The sequence below is a fragment of the Hippichthys cyanospilos genome, chromosome 15 (assembly GCF_059441005.1).
Source record: "Hippichthys cyanospilos isolate Australia breed blue-spotted pipefish chromosome 15, RoL_Hcya_1.0, whole genome shotgun sequence".
Taxonomy (NCBI): Eukaryota; Metazoa; Chordata; class Actinopteri; order Syngnathiformes; family Syngnathidae; genus Hippichthys; species Hippichthys cyanospilos.
In genome coordinates, this window is record NC_142383.1 from 2,683,053 (window position 1) to 2,708,924 (window position 25,872).

The 25,872-nt window shown below is 37.1% G+C and overlaps 2 protein-coding genes across 9 annotated transcripts in view; both read right to left on the reverse strand.

Moving 5' to 3' along the window:
* Nucleotides 1-4,083: 4,083 nt before the first annotated feature.
* tpm2 (tropomyosin 2 (beta)) lies at nucleotides 4,084-20,154 on the reverse strand. Of its 8 annotated transcripts, none has more exons than XM_088434856.1 (9): nucleotides 19,906-20,154; nucleotides 16,029-16,154; nucleotides 13,159-13,292; nucleotides 12,289-12,406; nucleotides 11,957-12,027; nucleotides 11,054-11,129; nucleotides 7,870-7,932; nucleotides 7,672-7,741; nucleotides 4,084-4,370 (listed from the first exon to the last, which is right to left on the reverse strand). In XM_088434856.1, the coding sequence occupies exons 1-9, from the start codon at nucleotides 20,017-20,019 to the stop codon at nucleotides 4,288-4,290; spliced, it is 855 nt and encodes a 284-aa protein (XP_088290982.1). In that variant the 5' UTR covers nucleotides 20,020-20,154; the 3' UTR covers nucleotides 4,084-4,287. The 8 variants fall into 8 exon arrangements, with proteins under 8 accessions (XP_088290982.1, XP_088290980.1, XP_088290986.1 ...); XM_088434854.1 differs by lacking the exon at nucleotides 11,054-11,129 and adding an exon at nucleotides 10,397-10,472 and having other exon boundaries at nucleotides 19,906-20,151; XM_088434855.1 differs by lacking the exon at nucleotides 4,084-4,370 and adding an exon at nucleotides 6,046-6,411.
* A 5,088-nt stretch (nucleotides 20,155-25,242) lies between these two features.
* The window catches only part of tln1 (talin 1), an 88,761-nt gene continuing 88,131 nt past the window's right edge, over nucleotides 25,243-25,872 (reverse strand). Inside the window, exon 57 of the mRNA XM_088435188.1 lies at nucleotides 25,243-25,668. Within this exon, the coding sequence (XP_088291314.1) occupies nucleotides 25,534-25,668 (135 nt within the window). The 3' untranslated portion in view covers nucleotides 25,243-25,533. The remainder of the gene's footprint in view (nucleotides 25,669-25,872) is intronic.

Genomic DNA, 25,872 nt, shown 5'->3' on the forward strand with positions numbered 1-25,872 from the left:
AGGAAGCCTGTGTCGTAACAGCGAGCCGTGCTGTGTTAGCAGAGCTCACAAAATACGGATGAACAAATCAGATGCGATTTTTTTGCCTCAGTTAGTGTGTAGATCTGTTTCAATGCCGCCATTTCTGCTTTCTGATTCGTCACTTACATTGTCTGTCAGTTTTATTTAACCAATAGCATGATAGAAATTTCACTCACCTTGCTTTCCATGGAGCGTTTTCCAGTAAATCTCCGCCTGGTGTTCCCACAGAAAAGGAAATGTCAACAAAACTCCAGTGTAATATATCAGCCATGAGGTTGCATACCCTCGCAATAAATTTCTCTACTGCTGTTTATGACTTTCCATTCATACAAAGGAAAGATGCAACGAGTTTGCAATGTTTTATCTGACGCAGTAGCTTCCGGGTCGTGCTTCCTACACTTTATTGAGCCAAGGCACACAGAGCCACTATCATGCAAATTCAAATTATCGGAGCCTTTAAACAAGGGGTGTGAATCTCATTTTAACCCAGGAGCTACATTAAAGAAAATATATTGTCAAATGGGCCGAGCTGATAAAATCAGGCTATATTATTTAAAAACAATCAGTGTCACTTACATGTACATTTTTCACTATGTATGCCAGACTGATGCCCCAATTTCCAAGGAATAGCGCTGGTCAACTGCATATATATTGTTATAACATACAGTATATTCATTCATCCACAAGACTCCAGGCGCCTCCTGGCGCCAGCTGATTTTGGGCAGTAGGCGGGATACACCCTGAACTGCTTGCCAGCCATTTGCAAGGCACACAGAGGCAAACAACCTTTCACACACCCAATCACACCTCAGGACAATTTAGTGTGTCCAATAAACCTGCCATGCATGTTTTTGGTGTGTTTGATGAAGCCGGGGTGAACATGCAAACTCCACAAAGGAAGGCCGGAGACAGCTGGAATTGAACTCGGTTCCCTTAACTGCTTCACTGAGCAGCCTACTGTCGAGTTGTAAATTAAGAAAATTTAAAAAGAAATACAAGACTGATTGTTTATAATAGAACAAGAACCAATGGTTGATGGCTCAGATAGCGACCCACCTCCAATGTGTTCATGGCGATCAAAATATTTTACCTGCATTGAACATTAGCGCGACAAAGCTAGACGCTAATGATAAAGTGAACACTGGTGTATTGTTCCAGTTACTGTCACTGAAAGAATCAGCAATCTACTCTGCATAAGTAAGTCAACTGGTCACTTCTGCTCTTAAGTTGCAATGCTCATCAGGCCTTGCTTGTAAAAGTATTGTATGCAATTTTGTCGATTGATTTAGGACAGCAGAGTAATGGATTTTGTCCTATTGGTTTTTTTTTTCTCTCAATGCTTCACAAATTCACCTTTGACATTCCTGCTTTAAACCGTGTTAGAATACAATTTCATAGCCAAAATAAGGCCCAAAGTAGTGTTTTCCTCTAATCACACATTCCTGAGCATTCCTGCGCTCTCAGTACCCATCCCTCCCTATCAGAGAACATGGGATCCTTGCCTAGACTCCTCATTTTTAATTTTTTTTTTTTATTTCAAGTCAACATGAGCGGGCAACCACTCACATCCAAAGCTTTACAACTAAAAACGTTTGGCAAGTCAAAACTTTTGACTTGGCTTTGGACAAACCACAGACACTTGACAGCAGCATCTGCAATGGCAATTTGAGAGGTTTTAAAAGATCTCATGAATGCCACCTGCTTCCTCGCCAAACAGCATTTAGCATTTTGTACAAGCCCTGTGTCATGTATCTGTGATTTCGGGTTGGGTTTTCTGTTTTGGGGGATTTTGGTATTCTCAAGCTGTGGGTTTCTTTTTTGTTCTTGTCTTGCTCTCATTTGGTTTCCCTTGCGTCGAGCCTTGTTAGCATGATTTGTTTCCACCTGACTGTATACCTGCCCTAATTGTCATCCAATCAACTTCCCCCGCCTTTTGTCTCTCCCCAGCTGTGTCATGTCTTCTCGTTATGTCTGTAGTCTATTTAAGTGCCCATTTTGCATTCAGTTCTTGTCGGGTGTAATGTATGTCTTCCCTTGCTGGCTTGCTGTCGCGCTTCCCGGACACGCAGCATTCCCGTGTTGCCTACCGTTCCTTGTAGCCCCCCGTAAGTTGAGTTTGTGTCTAGCATTTAGGTTGTACTTTGCATTTTTTGGTTCCTGTTCTCCCAGCTTATGTTTTTGCATTAAACCAGCAATTTATTGAGCCTCATCCCTCTCAGCCAGCATTTTTTTGGTTCCACCTTTTCCACATCCCACACCTGCTTACGCCACCATGTCCAGTCATGACACCCTGGTAATTGTGGCAACTCAGTATGTTGAACTAATAGACATCTTATATATATATATATATATACTTTTGTTGAGAAAGATGGCTAGCTAACCATTTGAAGACATCCACTTTATTTTCTGGCTTGTCAAATTGAATATAGAACAAGTTAATTGAAGCAGTCGCAAACCTCATTATATGTGGATGTTATTACATTAAATGTGCTCATTTGTGTGCTACATTTTGTATGCTTGTATGTTTAGGTTCCAGCCCACAAACGGGTTTTATCCGGTCACCAAAAAGATAATGTAAAGTAAAAAAAAAAAAAGAGCAAGCAATGAAACATTTAAAATGTTTTATGATTACTAATAATGTTAATGTTTTATGGTTAATAGTGATGTTGTGCTTGTACTATTCTGGACAGTATCTAAAAAGAATAATACATCTGAAGTTGCCGTTTTGAAGTTAAAAAAAATATACACCATGATTTTATGCGTCAGGCCAATTGGGAATAGATTTTCCTTTATGTCCCCGCAAGCGAAAACAAGTTTGGCACCCCTTGCTTAAATGCAGATATTAGATTTTAAACTGCCCATAATGAAATGCTGCTCTGGATGGCTCATTTGTAGAATGATGCTTATGATAACTATATATACTGTATATATATACACACCACCTGCGCAAGAGAAAATACACGCTGACCTTATCCACGTCTTTTAGTTTAGTTTTGGTTTTGTGTGTGTGTGTATATATATATATATATATATATATATCTATCAAAGTCAAGTTTATTGTCAATTTCTTCACATGTGCTTAACATACAAAGGAATCGAAATTGCGTTTCTCACTATCCTCTGCGTTTTACTGTACGTGTAAGATAACAAAGTGCAGGTGCGCAAGACGAGACAAACCTAAAAGCTAGATACTTATCTATAGTAATGTAAAGTGCAGTATGTTTGATCTACTTTGCCTAGTGTTGCTAAACTAACAACTAAAACTAAAACTAAAAATTAAATATGAAAAACCAGGTATGGCAAGAGTACCCCAAGACAAGACATAGGTAGCAGCATATGACAGGACAATCCAACAGTACGAGACAAAGCAGGACAACTCTGGCTGTGGTTGTTCCAGTTGTGTGCATTTGAGGTAGTTGTTATAGTTCTAAGTGTAATCGCTAGTGCAATAGAAGTATAATTATAAATAAACATGGCAGCAGCAAGTCTGTGCAATTTGTTTGCCTTGAGATGGCGCTGTGTGTTGATGGTACGTTACAGAGAACTCTGTTTAGGTCATTTTATTTGTTTGTTTTTTAATTTACATTTTCAGTACTTTTATTGCTGGGTCCCCGTGTGAAGGGAATCATATATTAGGTTGTTATCATTATGTGCTTAGTTCATTGTTACCCATTTATGCAATCCTAGTTCATCTTGACCCTGTCCTTAGATAGAGCTGTTGACGCACGAAAGTGTGAGCCGGGACCTTGGCCCAGCTGCCGGTGGCGCCCGGCTGGCTCTCTTGTTGTGTCTTGTAATCTGCTATGCTTTTGCTCAATAAAAGCCAGGGGGGGACGGCTGGGCAGTGGAAAACTAGCGTTGGAAGACCCACGAGTTACATTTGCCCAAGCTTTTTCCCTATGCCCGGCATAGAAAAGTCAATCTGGGCTGGTCTGAGTTACTCTTTTTGCTGTTTAAGCAGCTAGGCTTGTCCTAGTCTTCTTTTCTGAGATTTCTCTGACAGTCCCAGATCCCTGGAATTGCTAATTAGTAAAATACAATACATATCAAAGCACACATAGATTACATTTTTTAATATTAAACTTTAATTGTGATGATATGCTACATTTTGTTGGGCACACAAAACACAAAATAGGAATCAACATTTCATAAACCCCTAGGTAGTTTTACTAGCTGCATATGGATAATCTTTGCATGTAACTTGATGTTAAAGTGAGATTCCATTGTACAGAGTGTGTACTGGGAGTTGTGACTGAGGAAATGTTTTCATAGATTGTTTAATTCCAGAAGGGTTTGGTCCAACACCTGATGCATGTCCAGGTTTTCCTCTTTGGCATGGGCCAGTTTTTCTGCAAGGTAAAAAGACTCATGAGCTTCCAAACACACATTAGTTCTGGAATGAAGGTAACAAACATGACATTGTTTATAGTTTATTGTATATAGGATAAATCACTGCATTTATTATTACTTTTACTACTCACATTCAAGTTAACTCTCTGACTAGTGTGAATTTTTCTTATAATGAACAAAGGGTACCAACAATTTTGTCCCTGTGTGAATGTGCCATTCACCATGACAATTTACTTGAAAAATGTGTTTTCAAAGTTGCTGATTGTATATGGAATTCGTTTGCACATAGAAATAATTAATGAGTGAATGACTGAATAAAACAACTTGTGGATATCAGCTATGGCAATCCAAATACACATGAATAGTAAAATTAACAGCATCATGATCGTCAGGGTGCCCAAACATTTTGCCCCAAGATCTACTTTTTCAGCAGCCAATCTCCCGTATCTATGAAGGGAGGGTGTTGAGTTATAATGAGCGATGACAACCTAACAATCAATGGTGGGCGGCCAATACAGCTCAGTGCCAATACAATAAAAAACGGTTAAATCTTAAACAATGTCCCTTAAAAAAAAATAAGTCAAATGGACCAGCCAGGATAGACATATTTATCGAGCTGTAACTAAAATGAATGGGCCAGAAGTGCAACCAAATACATGGGGAGAATCTGTTGCCTGCAAAACTTCTTCATTATAATAAAGCAGCCGAATGTTGTGAGAACACAAATACCATCATTCTTTTTCTTTTTTTTTTTTTTGCATTGCATGTCCCTCACTTTGCAGCAAAACTCATCTAACAGAAAAAACAAGTTTCAACGTTGCAATCAAGGGGTCGATACTACGCTAAATACTGTGCTGTTAATGATGCACTGTGACTTTCTTGGCACAGTAATTACAGTTCAACAGCTGTTCAAAAATAGAAGTAAATACTACAAAAAGCAGGTATCCCAAGTTCCTCCTCCACAATTCTACAAGGCAGGTGAGTGTTCTGTTTCTGTATTGAAAGCTCAGCTGGGTTGCATAGTTCCGGGTGTGGGCAAAACGTGCGAAACAGTGAGGATAACAAATGGTCAAATTTTTTTTTTTAACTTTTTGTGACTGGGTGAAACAAACAGAATTTTGTGCTGCTTGCCATGTCTCATCGCTCCTTAAGCGTCATTCGTGTTGCTAAACACACTTTTGCTCCGTGTTGACCCCTACATTGACCCCAGTTCAAAATGTGTCATTTTTTCACCCTTTTACATTGTGCACAACCTCTAAACTTTATTGGAATTGGCCAGAAGAGGAAAATCCATATCCAAAAAGTAAAAACACTGCCACAGTTTGACTTTAGGCACAGGCGCTTCTCCCGGAAAGCTCATTTATTTATATGCCGGTTGAATAGTAGCACCTGTGTCAAAATCCAATCCGTGGCAAGGTGCTTTACTTTACAAAACCTGGATTTGCCACCTCTGGAACTGAGGTTCATAAATGCGGAGAGGAAGGTTGTTGTGAATGGCAAGTTTTATAGGAAAACACAGAAAAAAGCAAACACGTTTTGAAAGAATATTTACTGTTTAGAGAATTCTCAGTCTTAGTGTCAAGGAATTTGATCAAAACAAATGCAGACAGGGAGCAATAAAGTAAGATAGCAATGAAACAAAAGGACAAAGACTGAAGGGACACAGAGAAGGAAGAGAGTTTAAATACATTTATTACAATGCAGGATTGCAAGTGTTTTGCAATTTCAACAAAGGAAATGAGTGGGAGTAGTGTGACCTCAGCAAAACACTTTGCACTGGCTGGGTGAGCTGGAACTTACTTTCAAGAGACTGATGCTCTATAGGGCCTGACCCAGCAGCGCAATGATGGGTGAACATTACTTTTTTCCAGCTGATTATACCACAGTGGAATGCAGTAACAGAGCAGCAAGCAGGCACAGAAGACTTGAAACAGGAAAGAGGAGAAATTGACAGCTTCTACAGTGTAGTCATATCATTGAGAGCTAGGTCCAGCTCCTCGCTGAGAGCCTTGCCCTTCAGCTTCTGAGCATACACTTCATCTGCAAGAGGACACACACACACGGCACGCACCATACACCCAGACACACAAAAAAATGCCAGACAGGATACAGAGAAATTTAGCAAAAATGGATTTATAGATAAACGCGCTGTTCTCGGGAGAGATCATGCAGTCATTAGAGTATGCCTCATTATGCAGAGCACATCATGCAATGTTATTGACATACAGCCTGCAATGTTTAGTATGTATGCAATGTTAAGGCACCAACTGCGATCTGTTGGTGCCGTCTGGATCCAACCGCACAGCCATTATTCCTCAGCTATCGGCAAAGGAGAGATGAAGCCCCGTGACCCATGACCGCTCTTCATTAGGATTCATTTCATCTATTTCGCCATCAGGCAGTCCATAAAATGTACTACAATCTTGTTTACTCAAGTTCTAAGCAAGTGATAGGACCACAGTAAAATTAGCAATGATCTTATGTTACTTGTAGTAGCTTGGAAATAAATAATAAATAAAGAGAACTAAAATGAGTGATGGCAAAATGAAACTTCATGAATCACTCAAAAAGAATGATGACGAAATAAAGGGTTGACATTCATTTTGATCAATTTTTGTCATGAATACTTTATCATAATGAATATTTGTGTCCTTTTATTGTTTGCAGTTGAATTGGCAATTGAACCATGGCAGTGCATACAGAATGAAATATACGTTACTTGTACCATAAATACAATTTATTTTGAAGGATTGGCTGACTTCTTCACAAAGCTTGACTTTGACTATGATACCGTGGCGTAACAGGCAGCGCAGTGTCTAGTATGTAGCACTTTTAAACAACCCCCCCCATCCAAACTAGTTACTCCTCCACATAGAGTACACAGAGGAAACTCACGCAAGCACATGCAAACTCCACAAAATAAGGTTGGAGCTGGAAGTGAACCAACAACCTCGGTAATGTGAGGCAGACATGCTAACCACTCTACAACCATGCTGCCCAGATGTGAACCAGTTATTGACATTATTGACTTATTTGTAAACGTTTATGGTACAAATAATTTGTAAAAGTGGTTAAGAGAGTAAATAAATCCTATTAAATTTGAAATACAGCATTGCCCTCTTGGATCTTAAACCATCATAATGACTATTTGTATGGAATGCTCTTAAATGAACAGTACAGATGTATTTTTTTTTCCAAGTTGAACAAAACCACAAATATTACAATTAATATCAGGCAGTTTAAGGTTATATTATGTAAGGTGGATGCACTAATAATAGTACAAAAACAATCAATAAATACCTTCAAGATCATCAATGGTCTTCTCCAGCTTGGCCACAGATCGCTCTGCAAACTCTGCTCGGGTTTCAGCCTAAAATGCACACCAGAACTAATGTTTCCAATGTCTGACATACATTTACACTCGCCATCTATTGAAATTAATCAGCAGTTAGGAGAAGAGAATTGCACAATCTGGCAAACATAAGACAAGCAACTTACCTCTTTAAGTTTGTCAGTCAGAAGTTTTATTTCTTCTTCATATTTGTCCTCCTTCTGTGAGTACTATCAACCACAAAAACATTTCATATTTTTAATATTGTAATCAAAAGAATCTATAAAATGTGTCAAACTCATCAATCCCCTAATATGATTTTTTTTTCATCTCTGGTATGTACACATTCTCTCTAGCAGTTTTTATGCATTTAGTCTCATTATATTTTAACATTGACCGACACTCCAAAATTGGAACAACGAGGCCGATTATTTTATCATTGGCATTACACCTTTCTATTTTCTAACAAAAGATCAGGAGGTCGATACAGCTTCTATTTCCAAGTTATAAATAGATCTAATAAGGAATTTTGCACCTTTTTTAATCCACAAATTTTTAATGCAAAGGTTTAGAAATCTTCAACTGACAGGTTTGTTTCGATGCTAAAGTGTTAGATGTGTAACAGATATATACCGTACACCAGTTTATTAGAAAACAATCAACAATCGTGACACCAGGAGACAATTCATCCTGGCTACTAACATGGCATATTTGGAACGTCCCGGAGAAGAACAAAACCACTGTCTGTATTTTGTCTGTATTTGGTACATGCAGCATCCACTTCAAACTGTGGGCCTGGAAGGGGGCTCCTCCTACCTGTGGTCCCTTCTGAAGGTTTCTGATTTTCCCCAAATTGGGATTTTTGAATTTTTCCTTCTCTTTCTGGGAGCTTTGACAGGGGATGCTGTTGTGTCCCTTACACCGAAAAGATGTCTCTGTTTGACATCTTTTTTCTAAAAAGTCTCGACCTGACCTCTTTTCACCTGTGAAGCCCTTTGAGACTTCGGTGATTCATGGTTATACAAATAAAATTTGATTGATTGATTGAAACCACTGGTAACATTTTCATGCAACAAATGTTGTACAGGTAGCTCGTGGAAAACAGCATGGGCAAATTACAGAAACATAGAGCAAACTCTCTAAAAAAAATGCAAAAATAATGATTATGAACATGAGCAGCAACCTTCAGGGAGAGAATCACATTCTACTGTTTGCGTTTAGACTTCATGAACGAAAGAACAGAGATGGACTTAAAAAAATGAAGAAACAAAGTGTGATAGACTGGTAGTACAAAGTTTAGATTTTACTGAAGTGAAAGAAAGACTAAAGCTTCCAAGATCAACTTTGAAAAATAGTGAAGGCAATGTATCATTGTATTTACATTTACAACAACTGAGGACAGAGCCCCTTTTGGTTGAAAACAGCCACTTTTAAATTAACCCATTTCAACCCCTCAGTCAAAAAAAAAAAAAGACCGTAAAGAAAATTATATTTATGAGGCTCTATAAATGATTTTTCAATCATTTTTCATGAAGCACTGAAATACTACAATGTATCGATGAAATGTGTGCAATGTCACATGTTTAGAAAATATTGAGAGTTGTTTACTTTGTGGTTGCACTTTGAGAGAAAGATGACAGCCTCAAAGCTCCCAAACAAAAAGTTAGTAAAGTATGTCAAAACAAACATAGAACAAAGGTTTTTCGTACACATGGTCTTTAAGATGATATATGCAATTGCACTTACTCAAACTGGTATGGTGTGTTTGCACAGTGAGTACCGTATTTTTCGGACTATAAGCCACAACTTTTTCCTCATGTTTTGAGCATGAGTGGTGTGGCTCATCTGTGTGCTCGTTTTTTTTTTTTTTTTTTTTTTGCTAGTCACCAGCAAGCTTCAACTGCTATTTAACAAACAGTATTCTGTTGGTGTTGAAAATATCCATCCATCCATTTTCTAAAAATATGTTGGGACTAAGCATGCAGACATGTTCAGTCTGTTAAAGAGAGGATGTTGCTGTAGGCAGACAATTACAAAAAATTAAGTAACAAAAAAAAAAAAGATCAAATTCCTCATACCATATCTCATTTTATTTCCTGCGGTTTATAGTCCAGTGTAGCTTATCCGTTTTTTTTTTTTGTTTGTTTTGTTTTTTGCGGTGCGGCTTTTAGTGCGGAAAGTACAGTAATTACATTGTTGGGACCGATCATAAAACACACCTATTCATCAACTATTTCACTAAAAAAAAAAAAAAAGTTCTTGATTATTTCAAAGCCTGGCATATTATTTGGATGTTTTCATGTCCAGGAAAAATTTGGGCTTAAATGGGTTAAGTAAAAGCAACCGATATACTTCCCATGAGATGAAAAACCCTAACTCTCTGAAAGAGTCACACCAAAGATGAATATCATTCAGACTGTAATCCAAATGTATCCAAATCCAAAATCCAAATTATAAACGGAAAAAACAAAACAAATTTTGTCCATGTTTAAGAAACATGAAAAGTTGAAGGGATAAAATCACAAATTTGTTTGCATGATTGTTGTCATTTGACTTATGACTGATTTTTTAAATCATTTATTAAATCCCAATATGGAGGGGGGGGGGTGCACTTGGGGGATTTTTCAAATTTGTTCATCCAAATCCTATATCAACATTTGATTTGAATGAATGCAACCCGATAATTTCCTGTACCTTTTCAGCCTGAGCCTCCAGTGACTTCAAGTTGTTGGTAACATTTTTCAATTCTTCTTCAAGGTCACCTGATTTACTGAGCAACGGCAGAAAGAGGAAAACAAAAGGAAAGAAAAAGAATAATTGGAAAAGCAAGACAGCAAAGTAGAACAAAGATTGAGCCAAACTACTCAAATGACCACGCAACATCATGCATGATGTTTTTGTTTGCCTTACTATAACTATAAATAGGGTTCAATTGAATGAAAGAATGAAACTATGAGGAGGTACCTAATACAAATTTGAAAAATAATAATAATCATATATATATATATATATAAATATATATATATATATATATATATATATATATATATATATATATATATATATATATATATATATATATATATATATATATATATATATATATATATATATTTATATATGTTACTTTTTTATCTGACAGGTTACAGTATGTAATAAATGCATTCAATGATGTACATACTACATTAGTGTATAGTATCATTTTCTAATCAAAATATTAACAAAAATTTCAGATCTGTTCATGCGTGCCGGTTAGATGAGAAGCAAGAACAAAGTGTTGGGATGGAAGGTCTTTGGAGCAGAGGGCAACAGGTCAGAATGAACCCATGGCAGAGGTAGCACAATAAATACCTCTTCCTCTCCGCACATCATGGATTTCAAATTCTGGTCCATTAACCCGAACTCCTCCTCCAGCTCCCTCACTCGCCTGCAGGGGTTAGTCCATTGACAGGTGATGTGGTTGAGAGTGAGGGGGAGCAAAACATCCCATATACGGTAGTTGGCGGTGGTGTATTGAGCCATGCATTTCATAGAAATACACAGGGAAGCACAAATAGCCTTTATGTCTCAATGTCATTATTGCGGGTGTTATTCCCTGCAACATGTGAATCACACATACTGTATATAAAAGATTGCAGCACATGACACGCGCATGCACTGATGAAATGATACAAATGAATGTGCAACTTAACACTTCAAAAGAATGACTATACAATATGGGTTTGAGATACTTTGGGCTCTATTTTTGTGAACAGTGTAAAACTGGTCCAACTATGTTTGAATGAAAATTAGGGCAGGGAATTTTCAGATTCAGGGGTAATTTTGTGGACAAACGCAATTCGATGGACCTGAGAGTGGCAACATTTTAAGAGGCTCTCTGTGAGCAACTTTAAGTCTTGGTGGAAATTAGGCATGAGCCGATAACCGGGTTTATACTGTCTGTCACGGTAATGAGCACTTTCAATTACACAAATCATTCATACATCATTGATTTGCTGCTGATGCACTGTCTAAAAAAATAGAGCCCTTTTATTTACAGCTTTCCTATGCTTTAACAAACCAAGTACCGTTTCATCAACAATATTTCGTTCCGAAGTTGAAAAGTGAGATTATGACTAGTTTTCAATCGTCCCAAGTACTCGTCGTAATGTTCACATGATCTTTACTGTGCCAACAAGAATAATGTGTGATGATCTCATGTCAGTGATGATAGCATGACAGTGTTAAATTTTCACGCCACGAGTATTGACTTACGCTTCGGCCACCTCAGCACGCTCCTCTGAACGCTCCAGATCGCCTTCTAGAATCACAAGTTTACGTGCAACCTGTAGACATGTACGGAAGAAGCACACAAAATGAGTCACAGCATGATTTCAAACTATTAACAAAAGAAACAAACAAAATATAAGGTCCTGCGAAACAAAAAAAATGTAAAGTTCTGCCTCAAGTTTCATCTTAACTTCGAATCACAAACGTATTTATGTGTGAATCCCCAAAGCAAGCAAACAACATACTCTGAATCTAGAAACTTTATTTGAGAATAAAAGGAGGATGGCGATAGGGTGGGGATGTCATAATTGTCTCACCTCTTCATATTTGCGATCAGCTTCTTCAGCGATATGTTTGGCCTCTTTGAGTTGCATCTCCTGGATTTCCATTTTCTCCTCATCCTTGCTTGCCCTGTTTTCTATGACCTTCATTCCTCTAAATGTCAGAGATGACAAAAATATTATTATATTTGTGTAACTCTATAATGTCAGCAACTGTCAGTCACCATATTGGTTTCAAAAGAGAAAGAGAGAGCCAGAGACACAGTGCAAGAGCAAGAGAGAGACCATTAGGACAATTAAAAAAATTACGATATTAATTGCATTACAAATATGTTTCCACTTTCAACTTAAATTAAAGTTGATTAGCAGTAGCGCTAATCAGCTCTTTCAACTTCTTTATGGAGAATGGATTTACCATAGTGCACTGGTGTCAAACTCAAGGCCCGGGGGCCAGATCCGGCCCGCAACATCATTTCACGCGGCCCGCGAAACGCCCTTTCCGATTCAAGTTTCCGGGCAAAATATCACATTTGTAAGTCAATTTGAAATTGTTTGGAGGAAAAAGCAAGCGTTTTTGCCCTCACCTTCTTTCTAATTTCAAAACTAGTTGGAAGTGTGACAAATACACCCAAAATGTATTTTATCACAGAAACTGACAGAAACTGTAACTGCAACATGACCCTCGAAAAGAACGAGTTTGACACACTACTATGGCATAGTGTGTGTTACTGCTTTTATTAATTGCATCAATGCAATTAGACATTAAGTTAACACAGAATTACTAATGAATTAAAAATGCATGTAGGTTTGTGCAAGGTTGAGACCGTTTTTTTGTATTATGTAATGTTTTGGGAAGAACCTGGTGTAGCTAGAAGAGTGAGATATGTTGATGGATAAGCATTTTACCTTTCACTCTCATCAGCTGCTTTTTCAGCTTCCTCGAGCTTCTGCAGAGCAGTAGCAAGTCTCTCCTGAGCTCGGTCCAATTCCTCTTCCACCAGCTGGATACGCCTGTTTAGAGATGCCACCTCGGCTTCAGCCTGCCGAAACACACCACACAAATGGGAATATATATTAATATTTTAAAGAAAGAAGAGAGACATTTTTTCTTTCACAATTTATTATTTATTCTTTTTTTTAGCTCAAATAACCTATATAACTCAGAGAGTTTTAGACATTTCTCTTTGCTCTGATTACGGCACCTCAAAAAGTTAAGTTTGCCTTCATTGTCTTCATTCATTTACACTTTGGGTCAGGCAAAAAAAACAAAAAAAAGCACCGCAATTATGTTATTGGGTTAAGTTGTGATGAATTCACTGCCCTGAGAATGAAAACGATCACAGGCCTCTCACATCTACAAATCAGGGTCTGGCATTTCAACATATATTTATTAAATTTAATATTTCGATATCATCAACACAATAGCAATGTTTGGTAAGTTGTTTACTTGAAACACTCATGAAAATATTGAAAAACGGGTATGTTGATTTAATGTTTACCTATTTCCTATACACCGCATAATATCCACATCAAATTAAAAATGAAATAGGTTGATTTCATACATGCCACAAATATATTAGTGAATGTGTGTAGTGGGAAACTATGTATGCATTTTCCTAATGATAGCTATGAGTGGTTAGCGCTACCAGTGGTAACTGTGGTAGTTATATACAGTATGTATTAAAAATGTATAGTCACCACATTAAAAGCTACAGGTGTTGGTTTTGGTGCCTATCGTTAAAAACATATATTTTAGTTTGCGTGTGGGTGAAAAATGAAGAATCAACTTTGTAAAAAGAACACTGTTGAAGTTCGGCCATCGTTTGACATTAGTTTCGGGGCGAAACTATTACCTCAAACATGGCAAATATGCTCACGTACTGCACAACGGGTTGAAAGCCGCACCGGACGTATTCTACTGTATGCATAATTTATGTTGTCAATGGTAAAAGACACTTAGGGTAAAATTTAGCCAAAACTTAGTTGTTTACTTTTAAAAGTTATTTTGGAGTCATGCTCAGTATTTGCTTAGCGTGACGCACTCTACAAGTTATCTTTAATAAGACGTGAGAAACATTTGCAAAATATCACACGTATTCGATTTCAGTGATTACCGCCTCCCTTGCTTGTCTTTCAAAGTCCGCCTCACGGAGAAGCAGTTCCGATCGGTCTTCTGCATCGAAGGCGACTTGTTGCAACGTTTGGATTTTTCTTCTCACCGCGTCTATTGACATGAAAGTCGCCATCTTGCTTAGACTCGATTTAGCGTTGTCATGGTGCTTGTTGTCATGGTGCTTGTTGCGAAGGCAATAACGTCGCGTTTGTCAATGGAAATTTCATAAAGGCGTTTAAAAATGCCGCCCTGATTAAGTTGGACGGTTCCGAGCTACGTCAGTGCATCCGCCATGTTTGATGTGGTGCATGTGCATCAGCACTGACACATCAGAAAGTTACAGTTGGTTAGTTCGTCCTCCGAAGTTCTTTTGAAGTACGTAAACTTTGAACAACTAATAACAATTCGGAAATAACAATCACAGCAGTTGTTATCGTGTAAATTAGATACGTAGTAGCACGTTTTTGTTTGAGAGCTACTCTACAGTAATAATTAACCAAAAAGAATTAGCTACCAAGTCAGCAGATTATTTTAGTAAAATGATTAAAGTCAAATTAAAAGTCGGTGTTGATACCAATAATTCCATGAGATCTAGTTTACGATGTAACTTTTGTGCCGGTAAAAGCAATATCACAATTTTCCACATCCAATATGAAGATGACGTTGACGTCAGTTTTATATTATAAACATGCCCAACCTCCAGAATATTTGGATAACATTTACACCAACTAATTCCGCTTTGTCAAATACAACCCGTTCTATTCTTTCTTTTGAAATTAGAAACGGAAAACAGTGTGACACTCATTTCTCTTTTTTAGAATTGTCAGTTCACTTTAGTGGGTCGTACATTAAATTTCCATTCTATCTGCCCTAACACTTACTGTTGGTATGAATATCAGTTTATTCTTATCCTTAATCACCAGGGCTGAATCGCACATTTTAGGCGATACAGTCTATTGTAGGCAGATGCTAATGGCGCAGTGGACCCGAGGGGGCGTCAAAGCTCCGGCGAAAATTCACCTTTCATATACAATATTGTCGACTGGGATAAACGTACTGCGAAAGGTAAAATCACAAAACCAAAAACACGAGGCAAAAAAAAAAAAGAGTGTTAAAACCAAAAGACAAAAAAGAGAAACATTGCTTGTTCACTGAATAAAATTGACTTGTTATTCCATGCAGCCCTTTGTTTGCCACATTGGTTGTTTTAAAGTGAACTCATTCTGTCAATTTTCATGGTTCTCATGAGTAAAATAGCAAGCCTAGGTTTTGTTTGTGCTCTTTTAAATTCAAGCTGCATGCCTTAAAACATACATGTATGACAATGTCGGTGGGCACCAAAAAGCGATTTGCAAGGACTTGTAGTACAAAACGGACATTAGGTAAAATAGCTGCTGCCAAATTTTGTTGTCAGCAGAACCTGATACTGATAGTTTTAATAACAGTTAAGCTGCAGCTGTTAGTTGATGGACTGCTGTGGGTTAGCAACTTTACACTGGAACCAATGATGGCGATTTGGCACGAGCGTTTTAATAGAGTATTTATGAAGGTCATATCGAAAGGCTATGAAAAGCACTAATGCATGATGTCTGATATTATGTTTGGATAGTATATGTTTAAAGTGGTGCACATCATGTGGCTTTTCCTCTTGGTCACCACTTACATCTGCTGCCTTTTTCTCGGCCTGTTCTAACTTCTCCTGGGCATCCTTCAATGATTCTGAGTATTTGTCGAGTTCATCTTCCACACCTTTCAGCTTCTTCTGCAGGCCCAGCAGCTCCTCTTCCAGCTACACAACACAACACACAGTCAGAGTAAAGTAAATGTGTGGGATATTGAAACAATGTTTATTCAGGGTTGAACAACAGAGTATTTCAATATACTATACCTGCATTTTCAACTGTTTTAAAGCTACAGCCGTCTAGAAGAACTGACTGTATGACTTGGCGTACAAGTTTGAACTAAATCACTTTACTTGCTCTTCATCAATTGGAGAGAGTGAAAAAGAACCAAAGGAAAAACACATTATTCTATTGAAACTGATTTTCCAGTTATTGTCGAGTTTTATTCTGCGGCCCTTCTATTTTTGGTGAAATTCCACTGATTAATAAATGGCAGTGGTGTGTTTCAAGGCCTTTTACTAAAAAGACAAGTGCCATAAATACTGTGAAAGCCTGCCTAGACCTTACGTAAATTAGTTATTTCAATACAGTAATCCTTCATTATTACGGTTAATGGGGACCAGAAACACCCTCACAATAAGTGAAAAACCGCAAACGATCGTCACGCGATGGAATTCTCATGGATGTGTATGAGGGTACAAGAATTTTTTCGAATGTGAAAAGCATTTATACATTACATATTCAGGACAAATATTACTGCAGTACACATATTTTCTTTAATAATTATACTTTATACCGTAGTTGTGCTGTTATCCCTTTCCTTCTCATTCCATACCAAACATGATAACAGTTGTAGAGACAACTCCAGGGCGGGAGTAGATTACAACTGCTACTCTAATTGGTCAATGGTCGCACCGTGAGTCAATCATGCGTCTTGTTGGAGTGCCTGTCTCCCTCATGAAACTCATAGTTGCAGTTAGGTAGACACAAAGGAATACCAGGAAAGAGCAACGCTGCACCAGAGCATTGTAAATCTTTTTGGTTATTGCAACATGGTTTTACTGTCTTTGTGGGGACCTCTTACTCTTGTGGGGACAATTTGAGATCTCTTTTTGCTTTGAGAGTATAGATAGTATTCACGTGACATCACCAGCCTGACCTGGAGGCCGTTTTGTAATGAATACTATCACAATTTAACATAAAATAACACCAATATATATTTTTTATTAAAAACCTGAATTATTTTACAGACTCCCTGCAGTCAGGCCATGGACACCTGGGGGTCCAAGTCATTGTAACACTATGCACAGTTGTAAAATTAAGATTGCTACTAAATATGGAGAGATTTTATAAAAACAAATTAAATACAACTCAGCAATACATGTGCAGTGATTCTGTCTATTATCAACAGAATGAGCCCAATAACCACTAGAGACACGTGTACCACAGTTTGAGAATCACTGCCATACACCAAAAATTTAAAGAAGCTTCAAGTCATCAGCTAGAATAGAAGGCAGCAGACATTTAGAGAATTTCAAGTCAGATTTTTGTATATGGAAAGTTTTGTATATGGAATGTTTTTCCTGGCTTTCCAAAAATGCATGTTAGTTAACTCATTCACTGCCAGCCCAGTAAAAATGGATCTGTGACGTCTATAGCCGTCATTGGCAATGAATGAGTGAAATTTTCTTCCGCCAAGCAATTGTCAGTTATTTACTTGAAGATGATAAATAGTTGTTCTAAATTGGGCTATGCGATTGACTGGAAACTCTTCCAGACTGTATCACGCCTCTCAGCCAAAGTACAATGGGATGGGCTCCAGGCAAGTCGTGACCCCGGCCGGACAGAATAAGCCGTGAAATGGATGGATGGACATAAATAGACATGCCTTCAAGAAAGGATTGTATGGGTATTGTGATTGCTAAGAGCTGGGATCCCCTGAGGACATTTGCTATGTGAAACGTTGCACAGATGAATAGTTGGTGTCTATTTGGAGCTCACTACGCAATCCTTTGTATTACCCTGTGAAGGTATACATAGCAGACACTGGCTCATCCACATTAGCAAAACGTCAAAGTGGCCGAATGTAGCATGTAAAAATAGTTTGGCCTACCCTCACTCTAACAACTAAACATGATCAATATTGTTGACTGTGTAACGTAAAGAAACTGCCAATGTGTAGTGAGAATTTCTGACTGGCAAACTCATTTAATTTCATTTGCAGAAATAAGTTTGAGCGTATTTGAAAGTACTTTTGACCTCTAGTCGAAAGATTAAAAACAGCAGTTCCCCATAATGTATTCCCATAATGCCATGGGGTATTAATTTGGGCAAGCGCAAGTTAAAAAAAAAGTGATTTTGTTTGGCATTTGATCTACATTATCCAATAAAACTCAAAACTGCCTATTTGTGGTTTTCATAATTTAATTATTGGCTGCAATGTATGAACACCACACGACAGGGACAAAAAAATCTGAATGGTAATCATGCACCGGAGACAAATAATAAAATCATAGTTGTATGAATAACCAACTTTGAAAGTTCCAAAATAATATAGGCTGAATGGGCATTCAGCCCCCCCCCCCAAAAAAAAAAAAAAAATCTGTGTATATGCATGACAATATCCCTTGGAATTATGTAAAAAATGCTGTGTTGTTAGCATTAGCCTACTAATGCATTTGAACAACCTTGGATGTAATTTTATTTGAATGAGTTTACATTTTTACTCAATGGTAGTGCCACACTTCCGTAGTAAGATATCTAACATTTTATTATTTTTTTTTTTTACACTTTAAACCAGTGCCCCCTTGCTGTGTGTGTGTGTGTGTGTGTGGGGGGGGGGGGGGGGGGGGGGGGGCTGACCCCAGGGAAAAGCTTTCTTTTTGTCATGTGCAGTGTAATTGCAATAAAAAAAAAAATAGTTTCAGGCACTTTAATGCATTTGGTTATTTTTTTCTGTTATAGACTAAGCTGTAAAAATAATTTACAGTTATTGAAAGTTGACTTTGAGATATACTTAAACAATTTTTATACATAATGTTCTCATTTATACTCAGCACGTAGAGTAGCGGATGGTGGTAATATATAATTGAGGAGCACTGCTTTAAGCACACTGACACGGACAGGCAACATAAGCAATTAGAAAAGCAATGTACTTTATTGTTTCATCTCAAACTCAATCATACTAATTTTCCATATGGAAACTGCACATTGACATTTTATTTTTTAAGTAATGTGTTACTGTGTATTTAAATGCTTTCTGGGAAAATAACTAACCTATTTATAGCTTTCTATCTTGTAATTGTGTGTGTGTGTGTTTTTTTTAGTGACAAACTGGCCTTATGCATTTTCGCTCTTCAAATGACACTAGGATTGTTTCATATTGAAGCCTGTTAAGTATTCACTTTATTCAGAAACAATGAAAAATGCCAGTCTGCCTGAACATCATCAGAAACGCATGTACAAAAACCCTTCTAAATAAATAGATAATTAATAAACCAATAAAGCATTATTTTGCAGTTAATGAAGGAATGTAATCTTAACATTGAAAAAAAAAATTGGTAGTACTATCACTGGGGTTTCACTGGGGCATCCCATGTTTTTTTTTTTTTTTAAATAACCATTGCTTACTTCTTACTAAACCTTTTATTTGTGGCAAAATAAATTGTAGAGCTTCCTCTTTACAGTTTGCTTAACACACGCTACCGACATGCCCCCCCCCCCCTCCACTCCATCACCCACCCGCCTCCCACTCTGAGATTGGTGCCTATGTTTTGTATTTTTGTCTGCACAAAATGTACTTTCCAAAATTGAATATTGGAATGAAATCTGGAATGAGCTTGAGAGGCAAAAGAAAATCGGATGTAAAAAGTCTTTGATTGAAGGGCTCAGCGAGCACTAGGATGGTGGAATCATCACCTGTTTGCATTTGTCCTCTGCTCCTTTCTTGTCGCCCTCCGCCTGCTCTGCCCGGTCTATGGCATTCTCCTTGTCCAGCTTCAGCATCTGCATTTTCTTCTTGATGGCCTCCATGTTTCCTCTGGTTGTGTTGTACGATTAGTTGAACAGAAACAGACACAGCACGGTGTGAAGGGAAAAAGGGAGGACGGGAGAGCCCGCGAGGTGGAAATCTTGAAGACGGAAAACCAACTGACTGAGCCCCCACACTTTTTTCCGCTGTAGGGCCGCCTGTGGACCTTGCCCATATTTAGGCACTGACAGATGTCCATTCTATGTGCGTGACACTGGATCTTGTCTGGTCCCCCTAGGGACCACGTTTATTGTTTTATTTTTATTTTTTTCAAATTAGTTTTATCATTTTATGCACCAACATGAGAAATGACAAGCATATTGCAGAAAGTACTGAGGTCGATTGATTTTGTACATGGTATATAAACACGTTTACTGGTATTTCATTAGCTAGCCAATAAATAACAAATTAATTAAAGTTCACGTTTTAGCATTTTATTTTTATTTTTTATTAATAGCTGTAAAATAATAATAAAATATATGAATAAAAAATAAAGCTCTCTCTCTCTCTCTCTCTCTCTCTCTCTCTCTCTCTCTATATATATATATATATATATATATATATATATATATATATATATATATATATATATATATATATATATATATAGGCTGAGTGTTACATTAAATATATATATATATATATATATATATATATATATATATATATATATATATAGGCTGAGTGTTACATTAAATATATATATATATATATATATATATATATATATATATATATATATATATATATATATATATATATATATATATATATATATATATATATATATATATATATATATTTAATGTAACACTCAGCCTTGTGATCCAACTGAATGAAATAGTACACGGCTGGAAGTGGACCTCAAAGTGGCAGTACAGCTCAGTATGAAGGCACTTGGCTCACAGATCAGAATGTGGCGAGCTCTGGGATAGCTGTGGTTAAAAATATTGGTCATAAGTCTGTTTCAGAAATCGGTAGCGGTGTGGTTTGGATTGGCAGGTTTGCTCCTAGAATTGTTGTAAGTGCTTAAGGTGACATACTGTAGTAAACTACACTAGAACAAACTCTTCAGTGGTAAATCACTGTTTCCTGCTCTCATTTGTACATCAATTTTCCAAGTAGGAATGAATATCCTATTGTGCCACCTCGTCAGGCCTCATCCGCTAGAACAATGTCTAAATACTGGGACAGGTGGTTTATCGAACGCAAAGTGAAGTTGACTGCACAGGCGGAAAGCTTCAGAGTCTCACGGACTTGCACGTAGATGTTTTTGCATTTTATTCAGGAATATGACTATGATTGTTAATATCGTTGTCATTATTTCTGTATATTTTTTTTGACCAGCACGCAGCTACAGCGAGCCCACAAAACAATCAATAGGGGAAAGGAAACGTATGGCCCTTGGATATATTTGAATTGCCAGCTCATTCCATAGACAACAGGGGCACCTGCTTGCTGTATGTTTTTTGTTGCTAAGTGCAGTGCCAAAGTTGGGGTCATACATGAATCACTGGATTCTTTCCAACAGAGAGGTGTTTCCATATTGTGTGTGTGGGCGTCATATTTAAAGGGGATAAGAGGAGCCACTTTGAATGAACCCCCCATGTTATGACCCTGTCGGTTATTTGTTGTTTTTGTGTATGTGTTCTGCTGTGTTCGCTCCTTGGTTTATGTGTGTGCATGTGTGTGTGCCTTTTTGTTGGAATGAGTCAATTGAGTGTGGGTGGTGTCCTCTCATTGGCTGGCTCTCCTGATTGCTGTCCTATTTAAACAGTCCGCAGACAGCACTCTGCCTCTTTCCAGCCATCCCATAGCCAGAAAAAGCCAGTTTTTAGAGACCTTTGTTAGTTTGAAGTAGTGTTTGACTCATCTTATTTTGTACATATTGTAAATACTTGTAAATAGTTGGAGCAGTCAGTAGGAGGGAGAACCAGTTTTTGTTAGCCCTTTTTCTCCTGTTTTTGCGTTGGTTAGGTAGTTTAGCCAATTGTCGTTTGTTTCCTTTTTGTTTGGCTAGTGAGGTAGGGTTAATTTAGAGATCTTTTGTTTGTTATTTTGGCACATGTCTCCTTCGTTCACATACTCATTAGTGTCACAGGCCTTTTCTGGTGGCTAGAGGATGGGAGGAAGCACACATAAATGTTTTGTCCCAGTTTCCCCAAGACTGGGTGTAACGACCCCCCCCCCCCATTAAAATGCTAATAGAATTATAGTTGTGGGTGTTCTATGAATGGCTTAGTCATCATTCTGTCATCTATTGTGTTGAAGCCCACTAATTGATAAGAATCAGAAAAATATACTGTATGAACATACTGCTTGTAATTCTCTTATTTCTAATATAAATTGGGAAAGAATTAGTTTGATTCCTGAAAATGCATGGGACTTTTTTTACAGAGTTTATGATGGTGGTATTCCTTTGGAATTCCTTAAAAAAAAAAAAGGAGCAAACTAGTCAAATGAATACTGAACTTAGTCCAACAGTACAGTGGAAGACTGCACATCTGCCTCACAGTTCAGAGGTCACGGGTTTAATTCCAATATCTTAAACAATTTATCTTTGGTGTAGGTGTTTCACTTCTCTGTGGACAAACTATATCAGACTGCATCAAAACGTGTTCTACAGACCCCAAAAGTAGTTTAAACGACAAAGGTTTATATTAGGTTGTTCTTTTTACACACTGTATATTTTATGAGATCGCCTGGTGCCTTTTAGATCGTAGATGGCAATTTCATTGGTTTTAGTTTCTTTTTAAATGCATGGAGTATCCTTATTTGAAAATATTTGTTTCCATGGTTGTCCAATTATACACTATGCAGTTCAGACCAGCATTTAAGTTTTTTACAGCCCACTTTGTCGCTAAAGATAAAATAGAGGCAAGAAAGCCTTTACGTGGTCCCTTCTAATTGGAACAGTGTCTGCTGACTTTTGTTCATTCTTTTCACGCCATATTAATAAATACAGTACTTTATCATGAATTGCCATTTTAGTTGTACCACGTGTGGGACTCCTGGTAAACCACGATTAAAAATGTTCAATAGTAACAATGTTTTGAATAATCTTTGTTCATCCTTTGTCCAACAAGTTATGAAAACACATAGCCAAAAGACCAAGAGCAACAATTATACATTATAAAATATCTGGGTTGATTTGGAGTCTTACAATGAATTCTCGAAAAGTTGGTTTTCTGACCTTCGACCAGAAAAAGTGCACTTCAGTGCCACTCAAACAGCCAGTCGCAAAGTCTGTGAAAAGATCTACCCCAGCATCCCCACACTTGCTTCTATCTCATCATTCGACATTGGCAACCCCCATAGAGAATCTGAACACAGAAACAGAACTGCTTGATACATCGATACTAAAGCTGGACGAACGGACAGACGGATGGACAGATAGATAGATAGATTCTAATACTTGCAAGATAGCTTTCAATCTCGCTAGCTAACCTTCCAGATAGCTAGCTAGCTAGATGGATACTAAATCTAGCTAGCTAGCTAGCTTTCTAGCGAGATATATAGATTTTTATTATTACACTAGCACAAGTACAAGGCAAGGACATTTTGACTTAATGAGCGCAAACTGTCCAAGGATCAAACAATACAATTGACAGATCGAGACAGAAATTTATTTAAATTCCATTTTCCATATCGAGTGGTTACTTCACGTGACACAGGCTTATCACCCTGCATCAAGTCAAAAGGATAAAATGGGTGACTTGCATTACATGCTTACAAAATAATTACTTTTTATTCAAATATACATCAATAAATCAAATTACCAATACTGCAAGTTTGCTGGAAGAAAACAAAAATTGTATCCCAATCACACTCGCTTGTTTCTTACATTTGCCGAGAACACTCCGCGGTTGCGATGGGCACAAATCAAGTGGAACAAATCAGACTTCCCACTCAAAAAAACAAACAAACAAACAAAAAAAAAAACGAAACAAAAAAACCCCACCAAATCCTACTAGACTAAATGTAATTTAAAAAGATTTAAATAGTTTGCATGCGGTTCATTCCGAACAAAGCCATATACCGCACAAGTATAAATAACGGCAGGAGGATATACCCTGTTGAAACCACATATCTCATTTATTTGTACATCTGTAGGTTATATACTGCATTAATGGTGGAAATAATGTTTTATCTGGCATTTGGGCAGGGGTGTGTAGACTTTCTATATCCACCATTTAGGGTGCATAATGTACAAAGGGAATAATTCTGGAAAGAATCTGGACGTGGACAAGAAATCAGGAGATCAAGTATTCCAATTAAAACTGGCTTTATTGCATATACATACTAACAGTACACTGCTGTATGGTACTGTTTGACATTATATTTATAACAGTCACAATGCGAAACAATAATGGCTTTTTAAAATGACAGATGTTTAAGTGGCATTCATTTGTAGCTGTGCCAAGCATTACTTAAATGGTGAGTTGAAACGATGCTCTGTTAAATTACAGAAGTGAATAAGTGCATAGTAGGATAAAAGAAGGGCACCAGAGAATGTATAGAATTACTTGATACATTCATTAGAAAGGCACTTTTGAAAACATACACTGGGAGAAAAATAGAGATTTAACATTTGTATTTTAAAGGGAAAGAATGATGGAAGTCAAAAATAATGCATAGAAAGCGATCTGTAAACTATATTGTGACAGGGTTCCCCTGCCTAACTTATTAGTTATGCATCAGACACAATGCTTTGGCGAAGAATCATTTCACATCCAAATACAGTTAATATGTTAGATATAAGGTCTGATGATTTTTGAGCACTCGCTCCAATACAACGCAAGACGAAATACTGTCATTGTTTGGTTCCAATCTATGTTGTAATGTAAAATAACTACTACATCTGTAAAAATATATATTTTTCCACTTCTTTAAGCAATGTCGCCACTTTCAAAATTATTAATAATGCAAATGTTGTCAAGTGGTTATGACATATTTCCACTTCGAGCTTCTTTAAAAAAAGTTTTTCCGCATAATATTTGCATAAAGATTTTTGTGAAAAGCATAGATTGCGCTTACCTTTAATCATGTAAATTCTAAAACTGAAGGCAGATTCTTCTTTGTTTGAAATCTTATCACTTTTTATCAAGCACACGGCATGTCCAGAATACACTTAGGGGGAAAAAAGTAAAATATATATATATATATATATATATATATATATATATATATAGATATATATATATATATAGATATATATATATATATATATATATATATATATATATATATATATATATATATACTGTATATAAAAGTGTGCCCAATGTTTTAAAAGTAAATAATTAAACATAGTACATATCAAAAAGCATAGATACCTTGTAAGGATTTAGGCATATACATCTCTTTCTGTATCAAAGTTCAACACTGGTATTACATATATATTTAATTTTGACAATGACCTAATCCGATTGGATGTTTCTTCCTCTCTCTCGCGCTGTGTGGCTTGGGTGGAGGTCCCGAACATTTCATGGATCAGCATCGCACCAGTGACTCCCTCACTGTTCCTGACCATCTTCTCGTAGCTCTGAGGGTAGAAACTTGTACTGCTGTTGCCGGATCATGGCCAGCCTCTTCCTGGCCTCATCCAGCTCCCTTTCTTTGCGAAGCATCTCCTCTTGTGCAGCGATGATCTGAAACGCAACAAAAGACTCTATGTTGGTGCCAAATACAAATCTTCATTAGTATATATAATATAACCTTCATTCATCATTAACATTAAATAAAGTATTAGCTGTGAGGTGCGTGTTAAATATAGATTGACAATAATTCAATATCTGTTAACATTTTTACTGCATATTTACATGAAAGTCTATAGAAAAAAAATAAATGTATTA

Coding starts and splice junctions, on each gene's coding strand:
- tpm2 (XM_088434856.1), bottom strand. CDS start 20,019: ATGGAGGCCATCAAGAAGAAAATGCAGATGCTGAAGCTGGACAAGGAG. Junction 7,742..7,869: donor TGACTGACAAACTTAAAGAG/GTAAGTTGCTTG, acceptor TGTGCATTTTAG/GCTGAAACCCGAGCAGAGTT. Junction 4,371..7,671: donor GACCATTGATGATCTTGAAG/GTATTTATTGAT, acceptor TTTACCTTGCAG/AAAAACTGGCCCATGCCAAA.